This window comes from Triplophysa dalaica, chromosome 7, assembly GCF_015846415.1.
Source record: "Triplophysa dalaica isolate WHDGS20190420 chromosome 7, ASM1584641v1, whole genome shotgun sequence".
NCBI lineage: Eukaryota > Metazoa > Chordata > Actinopteri > Cypriniformes > Nemacheilidae > Triplophysa > Triplophysa dalaica.
This window is the reverse complement of record NC_079548.1, coordinates 7,866,208-7,882,577: the sequence shown is the minus strand read 5'-3', so window position 1 is coordinate 7,882,577 and position 16,370 is coordinate 7,866,208. Positions and strand designations below refer to the sequence as shown.

The 16,370-nt window shown below is 40.0% G+C and overlaps 1 protein-coding gene across 3 annotated transcripts in view; it reads left to right on the top strand.

Annotated features, from left to right (window-relative positions):
- Positions 1-16,370, top strand: part of tanc2a (tetratricopeptide repeat, ankyrin repeat and coiled-coil containing 2a) — a 114,419-nt gene that overhangs the window by 88,446 nt on the left and 9,603 nt on the right. For all 3 annotated transcript variants that reach the window (XM_056752319.1, XM_056752320.1, XM_056752321.1), the window contains 15 exons: positions 1,183-1,372; positions 1,603-1,851; positions 6,301-6,429; positions 8,779-9,060; positions 9,385-9,512; positions 10,436-10,667; positions 10,752-10,921; positions 11,035-11,313; positions 13,962-14,293; positions 14,397-14,505; positions 14,585-14,707; positions 15,005-15,241; positions 15,374-15,559; positions 15,871-15,964; positions 16,220-16,353. In XM_056752319.1, coding sequence (XP_056608297.1) covers positions 1,183-1,372; positions 1,603-1,851; positions 6,301-6,429; positions 8,779-9,060; positions 9,385-9,512; positions 10,436-10,667; positions 10,752-10,921; positions 11,035-11,313; positions 13,962-14,293; positions 14,397-14,505; positions 14,585-14,707; positions 15,005-15,241; positions 15,374-15,559; positions 15,871-15,964; positions 16,220-16,353 — 2,874 coding nt within the window. The remainder of the gene's footprint in view (positions 1-1,182; positions 1,373-1,602; positions 1,852-6,300; positions 6,430-8,778; positions 9,061-9,384; positions 9,513-10,435; positions 10,668-10,751; positions 10,922-11,034; positions 11,314-13,961; positions 14,294-14,396; positions 14,506-14,584; positions 14,708-15,004; positions 15,242-15,373; positions 15,560-15,870; positions 15,965-16,219; positions 16,354-16,370) is intronic.

Sequence of the window (16,370 nt, the reverse complement as noted above, 5' to 3'; positions counted from 1 at the left end):
TCAAGCCATAAAAAGAGATAATTTCTACATGAGTATGCAGTACTCAGCAGAAACATGGAGCTGCAGTGTATCATTATATAGCAGTGAGCAGATTCTGTGGACATTTTTGTGTGTGAAAGTCATTCAGTGGCGTTGCTCTACTGGAACTCAAATATGCAGTGTTAAACTGACCATGCAGAAATATTTACATGTGACCGGGCCTGTAAAAACCCAGCTATCAGTTTTATATAAATAGGTCATTTTTATGTGATTTACAGTTTTCTACATAATGTAAAAAACACTCTGTGGAAATATATCTTTAATATCGACTTTGTACGGCCATGTCAAAGATTGAAATCGTAGTGGAATTTATGTTAAACTTTGATGATCTCATATTTAGAATTTGAAACTTAAGCCTGGATTTATCCAGTAAACATTTCTCAGTGTACAAACAAGGTCGTGCACAGCGTGTGTGTATAAATAAACACATTTTAGTAAAGATATTTTTTACATTATTATTATTATTTTCATTTTCTGTATGGGGATTTGGAACAATGTGTATCACAAAATTAACCACACAAATAAATACAATTGTTTGACCTCTTCTTAAAAGACAACTACAAAGTTGATCAGCAGATGTTTTTGTGTTAAAAACAACCTGCTTTTATTTAAAGCAGAGACAATTCCTCACGAGTAGCACTGGGGTCAGAAAAACTACAGTATCTGCTAGGACTGTCACAAAAACAGATTTTCTCTACACAGTTATTGTGTCCAAAAGAATTCAAGATGACAACAATAGCTTTAAAAAAAATAATGCTATCATTCAAAGTCATCCTTAATTTCGTTTAATTTACATTTTTTCTTTTTGGTGAATAAATGACACCTCAAATAGTAATGTAGGTAGGCATAGAGAAAGAGTTTATACCAATTGTGACAAAAATGTTCATGGGGGAATTATTTGCAATATTATAATGTGTAGAATTTACACCATATTTATAATAATGTTTTTTAATATCAAGGTTTTCTGCTTTTAACTTGTTATTTGTAGCACCCATCCCATCTTCTCCACACCATCCCGACAGATTCAATCCAACAAGTATTATACTAATGGAAAAATAAAAAAAAGTGTGCCAATAGCGATAAGGGCTTGATTTTCTCTTGTTCATCTGTCTGTTTGTCATTGTCTCATTTTCTGTTTTTCAGGCCATCTCCATGACCCAGAGAATAAGCCCATGCTCTAGTTTGGCTAGTAGCACAGCATCTCCTCCTCCTGGCAGTCCCTGCTCCACGCTGCCTGCCGGAGCCCCGGGTAACATAGGCAACCGCGACTGTGCTTACGGATCTATCACAAGCCCCACCTCCACTCTAGAGAGCCGAGACAGCGGCATTATAGGTAACCTTTTATGTTAGAGACTTTTATTAGTAACATTCCTTGCTGCACAAAAGTATTTTAGTATATTGCAAATCTACGTACAAAATTTTGTAAGTTGGAGTGAAGAGCTTGCAAATTGAGAGCTTTTGGGCAGAGCCTTTGTACAAAATTGTATACTGACACATTTAGCTTTCACATAATGACAAATGGTTGTGTATCTATTAAATATCTCTCATTTCTCTGTCTTCCAGCAACACTCACAAGTTACTCTGAGAATGCTGAACATGGTAAATACAATGAAAGCTCACGGGGCAGTCTGAAACTCTGGCATGCACAGAAATCAATGGTCGCAGACTCTTTTCTGTACCGTGTGGACGAAAACATGGCCGCCTCGACATACAGCCTCAATAAAATCCCAGAGAGGAGCTTGGAACACACCGTCTCTCACTCCGCCCACTCCATCCCGCTCTACCTCATGCCCCGTCCCAATTCTGTGGCTGGTAAGTCTCTCACAGATTACAGATTAAAAAGGATGCACCAGTTTTGTTACTTCGAATGGTAGAAGTGCATGGCTCAGTACATCTTTAACATTTATGTTATTTATCCAAGTTTTACAGTAAAATGACAGAAAACTGATTTACTGGAGCAGGTTTTTGCTGAGCTGGTCGAGACCAGCAGTGTCAAATCTTTTCCAGCACAAGCTCTTACATTCATGCGTGTTAATGTTTGCACTCGGCTCTGTGTGAAGCCCGTTTAGCTGAGGGTCTTTGAACACGTCTGTAAACTGAACTCCAGAGACAGGAACTATCCCACATAATCCAGACCCTAAAAGTCAACGGACACGTGTTTCCACTCGGCTTCAAAATGTCAAGGTCACTAAAGGCGGCCAGTGATTACTCCGAGAGTGAGGGAAGTGCCCCTCTTCTGAGCTTTACGGGCCATTTGAGCACTGGAGCGGGTCCGGGCTCCACATCTAGCCCCGTTACTGCAAAGCAAGGACATCTGTGTCATTCTTCTCCAGGTTTTATGATCCGTTTCAGCTCCTGGTTTTGGATCCTGGTTTGAGCTAAATGTGGAGCTCGGTCTCTCACTGTAAATAAGGGTGTTGACTTTACTTAAAATATATGTGCACCATTTTTGCTTCATGGTTTTTAAGGAAATTCAACTTAATGAGATTTTAAGTAAAAATAACAAGATAATCTTTTTTGCGTTTACACAAATATATCAGTTCACTTGATTTACACCACCTGCTGTAAAACAGTACTAACACTGATTGCCGTAAAAGCTTGTCTTTGGAGGGGAACCGTTTTTTTTTAATGACGAGATAACTCGTCAATGGCGGTGAAAGAGTTAAAATGATACAATATGGTTGTTAAAACAGCAAATCACTTTTTAAAGTGCTCCCTGCAGAAAGATGAAACTATTTAAAGGGATAGTTCTCCTCAAAATTACATTAGTTCTCCTTCAAACCTGTATGACTTTCTTTCTTCTGAATAGAGAGGACGGCATTTAGAAAAATGCTAGTGAGCTTACCACATTAGCCTCCATTGACTTCCATTGTATGAACGCAAAACCACTGAAACATTTCTCAGAATATCTTCTTTTGTGTTGCACCGAAGAAAGAGTCATACACAGGTTTTGAAAGACATGTGGATGACTCATAGCAGATTTGTAATTTTGGTAATCACTTTAAGCAATGGTGTTAGCTTCATGGTCTTGGATACCAAGTGATGGAAGTACAAAGTAATAGTGTTCACAGTTAAAACCTCTTTTATAGTATTAGAAAATCCATGTTATTTGAATCAGGATAATAAAACTTTGCATATAATTTATATTAATATATAATCACATGTATAAAATATTTTAATAAATTAAAAAAAATCTGTTGAGGTTTACTCGCCCTCGAGTTGTTCCAAATTTGTGTTCATTTCTTTGTTCTGATGAACACAAAGTAGGAAAAATCACAATGGTAGTCAAAAGTGCCCCAGGACTGATGGCTTTCCTACATTCTTCAAAGCATCTTCATTTTTTAAAATATACTATAGTAGTCAATACCAGTAAAATGTTATTGTTATAAACATTTTTTGTTATTAATGTTCACCGTGTACCAAGTTTACTGTTAAAACTTGACTTATAAATTTTATCCGTAAATTCCAAAACTGAACTAACATTAATAAATGCTGTAAAAGTATTTTTATTGTTAGTTAGTGTAAACTAATGTTAACAAAAATAACCTTATCGTCAAGTGTTACCATTGATATAAATAAATCCTCAACGCTATTAAAAAATATTAATGAAAATGAGAAGAGTAAGGATGAACCATGGTGCACTTATGTCACTAATGCTTTACTTGATCCTATATCTCTGGCTTACCGTTTGTGGGTTTTATGAAGGTTAATACTGTGACATACATCCTGTCTTCCTGTGTGTGTGTGTGTGTGTGTGTGTGTGTGTGTGTGTGTGTGTGTGCGTGTGCGTGTGTGTGTGTGTGTGTGTGCGTGTGTGAGTAGAGCTATGAATCAAATTGAAGTAGTTTTCTGTTTGCCTGCGCCCTTTAAGTTAATCTTATTCATCTGGGGTCATATTGCTTTTTAGTGCTGGTTCATCTTCTGAATAACATAGAAAATGCTGTTAAGTTTCTATTAGACGATCCAGAATATAAATTTGAAACATTTAAAGCAATCCTCCAGTACCTCCTTTCTGCAGAACGGCAGCAGTTTTGCAGTCGTGCTGGTCGCTGGTTCAGACGGCAGGTTTGCTGGTACTGGTTAAAGAGCTCTGTGATTGAAGCGTTCATTTAGTGCTCTCACATAAACCTGTAGGGAGTCAGAAAGGTCAGGTTCCCTGCGGAGACAGACACCATGTCCAAAACTGTCTTACCACACATACAGTCTACATTATACATTCTAACTGAATGTTGGGGAGTTGAGTGAGTGACATGATCTTTCTTCCGTCATCTCTCTATTTCTCATGCCCACTTCTATCTTTCCTCACACATTAGTTTGCATCGGCCTTTCCCACCCACTTAAACCCTCACCTCCTCTCTTTTGTATTTTTCTATTCTTCAGTTTATCTTTTATTACTATTATCCCTTTAAAAACCAGTCTGAATTGACAAATTATTTCAATGTGGACTTGAAATTCTTCTCCTTTGAGAAGGAATTATTGCCTAAACAAATAACAACAATAACACGAAATTTCATCATCAATAGTATTTGAGGTTTTGAGTTTAGAGAATGCAAACGCACATTTTCTTTCCACCATCAATGTAAAATGCATGAAGGCTTCCTGGTCCAGAGCCACAGTGGGCTGTAAAATCGAAGTCCTTGTGACGCAGTTTGAGCGTCCATAAATTTAGCGACACTGATGCTAGTCACACTGTCTGCAGTGCAGATGTTGGGTGTGGAAGAGAAATACTGGGACAATTTTAACATTTTGTGTGGATGCTTTTGTTTAATAGCACTTGTAAAACATTACTACTATAGCCGTAGTTTTTGTCAAAATACCAAACAGTTATAAATAATAATGCGAATAAAAAGAATAAATGTTGTTTTAAAAAAAATTGTATAATGAATCCCTGTTGCATCTCCTAAAAGCTGGATTGGAACCAATCCCTATTGAACTAAAGGCCCATTCACACCAAAAACAATAACTTTAAGATAACTATTGATATTTTTTCGAAATCCTGTTTGACTCTGGTCTCAAGACATAGATATTAAGCAGAATAACAAAAGACTCATTTTACAAATTGTCTCTCATCATGGGGCTTTGTCTGAAATCTGGATTTATATTATTGGGTGGTTGTTCCACAGATGCTCAACACAGACAGTTGTGTTGTTTACACGTGTATCATGAGACAATGGGCGTGTTTAGAATCTGTTTTAGATTAAATTCTTAAGATCAAAGAAGAAACGTTCCCAAATATTAGTTTTTTAACCTAATACACGTCACCAACTGGGCAATTTGCTGATGTCCATTCAGCCTCAGCATTCATGCTAACGTGGACACACTGGTGTTAGCTAATGCTGTCATTGTGCAGGTTTCAAAGCTGCTTTGAAGCGAGATAAATTCACTGGCCACCCACTGTGTTCTTGATATTTCATGTAGCAAACTGCTGTGAACTTTCCTCTCATGGTCTTCCACTTTCTCCTCATTAGCAAAGGAAAAGAAACATTAAAATTCATGCCTACATGCTCCTGAAAGCTCATAACCTCAACACAAACTCTCACACACATATTAGATATGATTTACACACACACATAAAAGGGTCCGTCACATCACAAATAGAAATGTACAATGGTATATTTTTTTTCAAATACATTTATATTCCTTAAAAGAACCACAGAGAGAATCATGTAAATATCATATATTGTTATCGTTTCTATCCACAATATAGATTATAATGTATACTATGATACTATTATTTTAACATAGTGTTGTCACAGAAACGGAGTATAGTTTGTCAACATCTTGTAATCCTTTTTGTGTTAAATTCATATGATCAGTTGTCTTTTTGGATTACTACAAAAAACAAAAGGTTCAGTTTAGAAGTTTTATGTAAACTTGACCCAAATAAATGTTCGTTCACTTCAAGCCATTTAAAATGTTAGAACACAACGACATGTTCTGTTGTCATCTGAGAGTACGGAGGGCACGGCAGATTGAAAAATGTGTTGGTATTTAAAACTCAGTGAGAACTGCTGGGAAACAAAAGTGCAAATTCATTTTACTGCTCCAAATAAAAACTGCTAGAATATTTTGGCTTTATCATATTTTTCTTTTTAATCTTATTTAAATGGCTGGAGGAATAAGGAAATAATTAATGAGCGTAAACTGTATCTTCATTTTTATTATGTTGTGTATTTCTGTTGAATGAGAATGTAGGTCACCTGGAGTTTTAAATAAGAGTTTATGAAATGATGTAATTCTTACACTCTTCCTTTCTTTCAGCCACTAGTTCAGCACACTTGGATGATCTTGCGTACCTGGATGAGCAGCGACAGGCTCCACTGCGCACATCGCTACGTATGCCACGGCAGAACTCTGGTTCCAGTCGCTCTGGACAGGCGGATATGAGAGGTGTGTGTACTTGCTAGCTTTTCTTTTTAGTTCATCTGTGTAATCATATGAACCTTTTCCCTTTCACATAACGTGCACAACAGGTCATTCAGAAATGGTTATGGTATTAACATATTGACTCAGAACCATGAGCACAGTAACAGATTGTCGCCCACGTGTGCTTGGCTGTTTCTCCACCATTCAAAAGTATGAATCCACCTACTTCATGCTTTCAACATTTAAGAATAATAGTCATGCATTCTTTATTGGTGGAACTAAGGCGTGTGCACCCATTGCCAACAAAACATAGATATATGACTCAGTTTCACTCACTGTGTGCGGTTCATGTCCGGCATACCGTTTCATCAATCAGTTTCAAACGATCTCCAAATCCAGCGTTAAATCTACCATTTATATAACATTCTGCATCGAAATGCAGTGAACAAACAAACACAGCTGAACTTCGCAAACGCAGTGCTCTCCTGCTCCAGCTGGTTGACGTGTGCGCATGCTCCTTCTCCCGCTCTCCTTGGTTGACGCGTGGGCGTGCTAATTCTTCTCGCTCTGGCAGGGTGATGCGTGGGCATGCTTTTCCGAGAGAATTGAACAACAAGGGACTAAGAAAAGTTGTTACGCAACAGATTTTCATGTTCGATCTTTTTTTTCTGAAACCTATACAAACGCTGGGAGAGTGTATCGAGCACAGAAAAACGACGTCATACTTCCAACTCGTTTTTTTTTTTTAGGTTGACCATGTCAAGCATGAGAAGACAGCACGTTTAACATTAAGAAGTCAGAATGCATGAAACACCGATGCACATCCCCATTGCTTTGCTTCTCTTGCTTTCATTCCCTCCATCACACAATCCCATTATAACCCTCAACACACACCACAGCTCTTCCACAGATCCCCCCGCAACCTGCTGTTTCGTGTTTCCCCTTCGGGCTGCAGCGCCATAATCTGTCTCCTGTCCAGATCCATGTATTGACTTTCTATTAGCAGCAGCTCTGGTTAATGGCATCTGTCAGAGCTCATAGTCAAGACTCCACGCATCCTAAATCAACCACACAGAGCTATCTGTAATCTGTATTTTCAGTAAATCTTGGATCTGCGGGTTTCTTGGCAGAAAATGGATTTTGTATGTCACTGTAAATAAAATTTGTAAAAAATCCCCCAAAAAGACAAAAAAAGGCTTGTAAATGCCTTTAAAAGCCACTAATGCTGTACTTTTACTAGTTACAAGCATGTTCTTTTTGGGAGCAAAGTGAACAAGCCCAGGCAGTACCTTGTTTGAATGGGTCTTTGTTGTATTTAAACCTGTTTTTTACTGTTGATGCATCATTGCAACCTTTCCCATCATTTATAGTTCTTCGTGTTTTTTTCGCTAGCATTCTCAAAGGTCCCCTCCCCCTTGCGTAACCCCGCCCACCTCCATATGCTAGTGCACAGATAATGAATCCACACACTATGAATTAATAGCCCACATGCTGATTTAATGATTAATAACGCGGAAATAATACAGTACATCCCATGATACTTGTTGCTGAATAAGCCTATAGGATCAGTGTAAGGAATGATTCCATTATAAAGCCTTCTAGAATAATTAATAGAAATAATTGAAGATTAGTTTTCTCAACCTGCTTTGAAATGACACGTACAGTTGTGATTGCTATGAGTATGATCAATAATCAGGATAAAGCGTTTGTGTAGTTATGCTTCAGTCGGTTTGATGATAAATATGAGGATAATGGAGATTGTATGAATTTTAGATGAGGATTGTTTTAATGAATATTAAGGGTCTTTACAATGAGGCTTACGGTGTGATAGATGGCAGGCATATGCGGTGGATTAACAAGATGAATATAAATTTCTCCATACGCACACTTGCAACGTTTTTGACGGATAATCTATTCATAAAAGCAACAAGCAAGGTTTTTTCAGGGGTGGGTTTCTGTAACCATAGCAACAGCTCAGTGATGGCTTTGCGCCGGCGTGGCAGCTGATCTGTTATTTCAGCAGTATTTTCTGTCGTACATTAACGGGTCAAGACACCCCATTGCCTTCCGTTGATTCATGATGTTTCACACCGCCGCAGCAACAACGTGCGTAAGACGTGCTTATGTGACCATTGCAGACAAAACATCTCCCCCTGCTGGTTAGGATGAAATCTGAAATCCTGCATTTCTTGAGGTCTTTGATAATTCTGAATTCTTTCAAATGTCAGTTGTTTGAGAATGGCTTTTGAAGTCTCAAATGAAGTCAACATTTTTCTTAGATGTAAAGTCAATATATTCACATTAAAAAGGAGGGATATGTAAAAAGAATATGTACAGTAAGTAAAACCTGGTCTTTTGTTGCCCATGATGCAGTGCGCTTTGCTCCATACCGACCCCCGGACATCGCCCTAAAGCCGCTTCTCTTCGAGGTTCCCAGCCTCACGCCCGAGACGGTCTTCATCGGCCGAGATTGGCTCTTCCAGGAAGTGGAGGCGTGTCTTCGCAGCAGCGAACCCATCGCCAATCAAGGTGTCGTTATCGCCGGCAACGTGGGATTTGGCAAAACTGCCATCATCTCTCGCTTGGTGGCACTGAGCTGCCACGGCAACCGCATGAGACAGATCACCTCCGACAGCCCACACGCCTCCCCAAAACGTGAGTGAATTGGTAAATTGTGTCTGAGAGATGCTTATTAGATAAGATGACAGTTTTACTCGCCTAATGAATGTGTTTCCAAGCGAAACAAGATATTCAGTAAGAAAAAAATGGATGAGGCGTGATTTTATTAATCGAGAATTGATGGGACTGTGAGAAGTAGATGTCACATACATGAATAGAGAGGAGGGCATGAAAAAAACAAGAGGATATTTGACAGCAACTGTAAAGGCATTTCATTTTGAAAAAATAATTCGATATGTTACTTATCGAAAGCGATTTTACATGCACACGTCTCATTTTTTCCCTGTCAATTTATTTCAGATGGTGACACCCTGCCCCTTGGTCAGCCTCAATCCGCTCACGGCACACTGGTTGGGGGGAGCAGCTGTCCCGGCACGCCAGAAATGCGAAGACGGCAGGAAGAGGCGCTCAGGAGGCTGGCGTCACAGGTGCCAACACACCCTAACCAACATTCTATCAGTCTCTATCTTCTTTCATTCATTCATGACCACCGGTTCTCTCTTATTTATGAATTTACTCCTGCTCTCATTATTTTTCATTCGCTCTCTCGTTTCTTTCTCTTCTATTAGGCACAAAGGTTTATTGCAGCTCTGTTGCCTTATCAAATATTTATATCCACAGAGGCTCCCAGCACAGCTATTAGATATACTGAGTGCTCCGCATGGTTAATGATCACATGCTCTTGAAGACACACACACACTGCATGATGATGTGAAGTTTGGGAAGTGGCGAATATTGGAATAAGGCCATTGATGCACTCAAACTCTGTAATGATTTATGCATTATGAAACCCCTCCATCCTCTCAAAGTTTCTAAGCTTTCAGTCTTTCTCCCGTTTTGATATTCATTGTGTTCTTCAGCTTAGAGCGGTTCCTGTGCTGGGTCCTAAAGACTAGAAATTAAATCAACATTTAAAGTGATAGTTCACCCAAAAATTATAATTCTGTGATTATTTACTCACACTCTTGTTATATCGAATTTGTACGAGTTTCTCTCTTCTGCGGAACACGAAAGAAGATATTTTGAAGAATGTTAACTGGCCCTCATTCAATTGCATTGGATTTGTGTCCCTACAAAAGAAGTGAATGGGGTCCAGTGTTGCAAAATAAGATACTTTGAAGAATGTTCATAAACTAAAACCATTGGCCCCCATTCAAAAAGCAATGTGAAAAAGTCAATGGGGGCCAACAGTTTTCGGGTACCAAAATTCTTCAAAATATCTTTTGTGGTCTATTGTACAGTTGATCATCTAAGGTTCACTTAATGTTTTACTTCTCAAGCTGGTTTAGGTTCCTTCTTTTTGTGCTTTAACTCATCTTATTCTTCATCTCACTCTCCTCCCATCCTTTAGGTGGTGGCGTATCATTACTGTCAGGCAGATAATGCTTACACCTGCCTGGTCCCCGAGTTCGTTCATAACGTGGCAGCTCTGTTATGCAGGGCACCCCAGATGCAGGCCTACCGAGAACTTCTGCTCCGTCAGCCTCACCTCCAGAGCACGCTCAGCCTGCGTGCCTGCGTGCAGGACCCTTTTAACGCATTCCGCAGGGGTCTGTTGGAACCACTGGAAATCCTGCACAGAGGTGGGTAAACATATATTTATGCACAACCAAGATAAGCGATAATCCAGCTGCGCACAAAACACCTCAAACTTGCGATGTTTGTAGAGAGGAAGATCGCCTGCGAGGAGAATCTCATCATCTTGATTGACGGGTTGAATGAGGCAGAGTTCCATAAACCGGATTACGGGGAAACCATCGTTTCTTTCCTGTGTAAAACCATCGAACGATTTCCTCCTTGGCTTAAACTGGTGGTTACTGTCAGAACGACATTACAGGTCTGTCTGCGGTCTTTCTGACAAATTCTACCGTTTGAGATTCTGTCTGTCTTTGTTTTTTAGTTATAAAACAAAGTGTCACATGTATTTCTCTTTTTGTTCCTGTGTCTCAGGATGTGACTCGCCCGTTGCCATTCCATCGTATCTCTCTGGATCGGCTGGAGGAGAGCGATGCCATCGACTCTGACCTGCAGGGCTACATCCTGCACCGCTTGCACTCCAGCCCAGAGATCCAGAGCAATGTGGCACTTAATGGCAAGCTGGACAACGCAGCTTTCACCAAACTCAGCACTCATCTGAAGAGTCTGAGCCGAGGCTCATATCTGTACCTGAAGCTGACGCTGGACCTCATTGAGAAGGGCTACCTCGTGCTTAAAAGCTCCAGCTATAAGGTTAGGGTTCATTCAGCTTGCACATCTACTGCGTTACCATGTGTAGATTGTATTTGTTTTTCTAAAACAATCATACTGCATTAGGAACAAAAAATGTAGTGACCTTTGATTTCATTTAAGCTGTGATGTAAATGGAGTACCTCACACATTTTTGTAGGGCAACCCGGAAGTTTGCATAGCACTGGTTCCCTCGACCAAAAATGTGTAATTTTTTCCTATAGACTTTTGGAAGATCGCAAAAAATAGGTTAATAAAAATAAAAATAATTAATTTCATATATATATATATTAGTGGTGGGTTAACGCCGTTAACGCAGTGAGACTATTATCGCGCGTTAAAAAAATTGTCGCCGTTAATCTATTCTCAAAGTTGGGTTGGGAGCTGGGTCTATACTACGCAAGCTATGATGATTTTCACCTTGATATTTTAGCGCGGATGTATACCAGCTTAACTGCACTGTACGGGGCGAGAACGAGATTTTTCAACTCGCGTGATTCGCGTCATTCGCGGAAGCAGAAGCAGCCTCATCATCTCATGACCAGGGCTTCATTCGCGTCCTTAGCGCCGCCTCATCATCTCATAACCAGGGCTTCATTCGCGCGATTCGCGCCGCAAGTAGGTCTATTGGCTCTTTTCATTAACATATAAATCACTCGCGCTTGACGCGCCATTCGCGTTTGGTCTGAACACAACATAACGTTACTGTGAAATTACCGCATCAAACGTGACGTGCTAACATGGATGCAGCTATGAAGCCGCCGGGTTTGCTTCAGGGAATATTAATTTTTAAGAAGCTTCCCAATAGAAACATCGACAAGACTAATGTTGTTTGCACCTTGTGCAATGCGGAATTGGTTTAAAAAAAACACTTTCTCTCAACAGGTAGCGGTCTATCTTTAGTTGAAACCAGTAACTTTGTATTGAGATCTAATGTATTATGGCTCCTGTATGACATATCGCTTGTTGCTCCCTAACTCTTTGTAAGTCGCTTTGGATAAAAGCGTCTGCTAAATGACTAAATGTAAATGTACTGTAGGAGCTCTTCCAGTCTCAAGTACCACCTAAATGGAAATCATCCCTTAGCTAATGCGGAAGTAAACACAAGTTCATCTTATTGAACATAATTTAATTTTCATCACCAATTATCATAGTAGAACAGCTTTCTCAAGCAGTTTGTGGTGCATTTTGGAAACAGGAGATGAGCCCCTGGTCTAATGCGCCACCTGGCTTGAGAAACCCGTTCTCAAATACTTACTTTTAGTCATTATTTGGGTAGCACACATATTCTGAGTGCCTTCGGCAGAATTCAAATGAGCCATTTTAATCTAGATTAATCTAGATTAATTTTGGAATTAATCTAGATTAATCTAGATTAAAAAAATTAATCTATGCCCACCACTAATATATATATATAGCACATTTTTCAGCGTTTTACATCGAAGGGGGGAATCTCCTCAACCAGCACCAATGTGTATCATCCACCTGGATTATGCGATGGCAACCACATTACACCAGAACACCAACCACACACCATCTTATTGGTGGAGAGGAGACAGAGTTACGAAGCCAATAGGGGGATGATTACCATGATATAGAGGTGAATATGGCCAGGATGCCGGGGTTACAACCCTACTCTTATTTGAAAGACATCCTGGTATTTTTAAAGACCACAGAGAGTCAGGACCTCGGTTTAACGTCTCAACAGAAGGACGGTGACGTTTACATGTTTTGTCTATCAAGATAATCTTTACAAATTCATAAACACAACATTTGTTATTTTTAGGGGCAGTTCACAGACAGGGACTAATACTAGTCCTAGACTAAAATAAATGTTAGAGCTGTCCAAACTGAAATCAACTTGCACTGACATATATTAAAATACATCAATGACATTGTGTTGTCTCAAAATGCTGTGATGCTTTTTGTAAGACATCTTAATAAAAAAACTACTTAAATGTCCTAATTTAACTTGGACCTAGTCCTGGTTAAAGCGAATCCCTTTCTGGAAAACCACCCCTTAAAGCCTTAATACAATCGGCAGAAGTTAAAGCTAACATGAGGCTATAAACAGACTAAACACTACGGTCGATCTATAGCAACGTTATCACCACCAAATTTCAAACAACTTTCTCAAACTTTATTAAAATGGTGTTCCCTGGTAAATAATTACTCCGTGAGTGAATCTTTATCTAAGTTTTTAGAGATCAGTGCCGATGTTACATTATTTGTGATATTTGTATGTCCGATGACGTGGATGTAGTTGGCTTTAGCAACTTGTTAACAACCTTCTTTTTTAAGACACGATAAAGCTTTTAAAAGTCAAGACGGGTTATAACGGGTCTGTTTTATGTCATAGATAAAAACATGAAAATATTTCAAGGTTTTGTTAACCACAGATCTTATTTCAGGCAATTTACCAAAAACATGTTCATAAAAACCCAATGTTAATGGAATCGGAAGTGCTAAAATGCTAACTCGCTTCTGGGGTTTTCATACAAAAATACTGCATCTCATCAGTGCTCTATTTGTAAATTCACGCTATGACATTTATATTGAAGTTGAACTTTCATGTGATGAAAACTAAAAGAAGGATTTTGTTTTTTTATTAAATGCACACCATTTAATAACCTGGAATGTTTTGTGTTCAGGTGGTTCCTGTAAATCTGGCTGAGGTCTACTTGCTGCATCTGAACATGCGTTTCCCCACGCAGTCCTCATTCGAGCGTGTTCTTCCGCTGCTTAACGTGGCCGTGGCCTCGCTGCACCCCCTAACCGACGAGCAGGCGTACAGCGCCGTCAACTCCAGCGTGGTGCGAGGCGCGGCTCTCGACTGGGATGATTTCCTGCAGAGATCAGAACTCCTGTCGCCTTTCCTGGTGAAGAGACGCGACGGGACGCGCATGTTCGTCCACCCCTCCTTTAGAGAGTGGCTCATCTGGAGAGATGAAGGAGAGAAAACCAAGTTCCTGTGCGACCCCAGGTAAGGAGATCCCGAATGCTAAGGGAATTTTTTTGTGAGCCGTGATTGTCGAAGCTCATTAGATGTCAACCATACTGATACTAAACGTTTCTGGATTTTTTAGGAGTGGACACACACTCCTCGCGTTCTGGTTTTCAAGACAAGAAGGAAAACTCAATCGACAACAGACCCTTGAACTCGGTCACCACATTCTCAAAGCTCACATCTTTAAGGTGGGCACACAACATTCACAAACATACAAATGCTGGTGGAATACCTGAGTTTTAACAAACCGCATTGTCATATTTGCAGGGCTTGAGTAAGAAGGTTGGGGTTTCCTCCTCGGTTTTGCAGGGGTTGTGGGTTTCCTACAGTTCAGAAGGTCTTTCTGCTGCGCTGGCTTCGCTGAGAAACCTCTACACACCTAACATCAAGGTATCAGCTGTTGTTTCTGTCATCAAATTGTCAACAACATTTTTTGAGGCGTTACATTTTCGTCACACGCTTGCAATATTCAACCAATCACTACGCAGAGGTTAACTGGCCAATCATAGCACACCTCGCTTTTCAGAGTGAAGAGCTTTGTAAAATCTGCACGTTTCAGAGTGCCGGGGCAAAGAGGCCATTTTAGCCGTGTCATTTGACCCCGTTAAACCAAGTGTATGTGGACGTATTCTCAATCTGCAGTTGTTTGAATCATAAATGTTCACACCCTCCCCTGTCTTTCTCAAGGTATCCCGACTGCTGATTCTGGGCGGCGCCAACGTAAACTATCGCACAGAGGTGTTGAACAACGCCCCCATTCTATGCGTGCACGCCCACCTGGGCTACCTGGAGACGGTTGCTCTGCTGTTGGAGTTCGGGGCGGATGTGGAGGGCGTATCAGAGAACGGACTCACCCCGCTAGGCTACGCATCTTCCGCGGGCCACCTTTCCATTGTCACCACTCTCTGCAGCAGGAAAGCCAAGGTCAGCCATTGACGTGAATAGATTACAATCAAAATGTATGGAGGTAGATTGGGGTCTGGAGGTAACATGGCATCTTGCCTGAAGTTTTTTTTGTGCGTTTGTTAACCATGTCTGATGTGTTCCTCTGAATAGGTGGAACACCTGGATAAAAACAGTCAGTGCGCTCTGGTCCACGCTGCCCTCCGGGGTCATCTGGAGGTGGTGAAGTATCTGGTTCAGTGTGAATGGAATATTGATGGACAGCAATCTGGATCTTTTAGCAAAAGCCACGCAGTTCAGCAGGCACTTATTGCAGCAGCTAGCATGGGATATACAGAGGTATACACATTTTTATTAAATATAAAAAAAAAAAAACATTTACCTGAATGTACAAACAACCCTGGAAATATAAAATATAATAAAACAAGTTTAAATAAAAGATACAAATAAATGGTAAACTGAAATAAAAACAAAACTGTATCTTAGTGAACACATGAAACATGGGTAGGCCTCAAGACCGCCAGTTAAAAAACTAAACATAATAAAAATGTATAAATGTAAAACTAAACAAATGAAAATAAAAAACGATGACAAATTATAAATTAAAATAATTAAATCTTGATCAATAAAATGTAAAACTTTATTCACAGACTGTATCGTATCTACTGGATCTGCCTGAGAAAGATGAGGAAGAGGAGGAGAGAGCCCAAATAAACAACTTTGATACACTGTGGGGAGAAACAGGTACAACAGATGTTTTGTGTTTGTGTTTTGTCCTTCTGGACACCTTTTTTGGTCCTAATGAGGAAAACAAAAAGTCAAACTAAATGATGTAAAAATGCAGAATGGTTTGTGTGCTGGTTAGCTTTAGAAGATAGAATTTACAGTTTGTACAGAATCAAAATCATTATGTCTATGGAAAGCCCCTATAACAAGGAAACCCTGTGTGTGTGTGTGTACACTGTATATGTTTTGATTGAAACTCTCTGGTTTGCTCAGCACTGACGGCTGCAGCGGGTCGAGGGAAGCTGGATGTGTGTCGTCTGTTGTTGGAACAGGGAGCGGCCGTGGCACAGCCCAACCGGAGGGGCATTGTGCCTCTCTTCAGCGCTGTGCGACAGGGACACTGGCAGGTGCGGATTACTCAAGC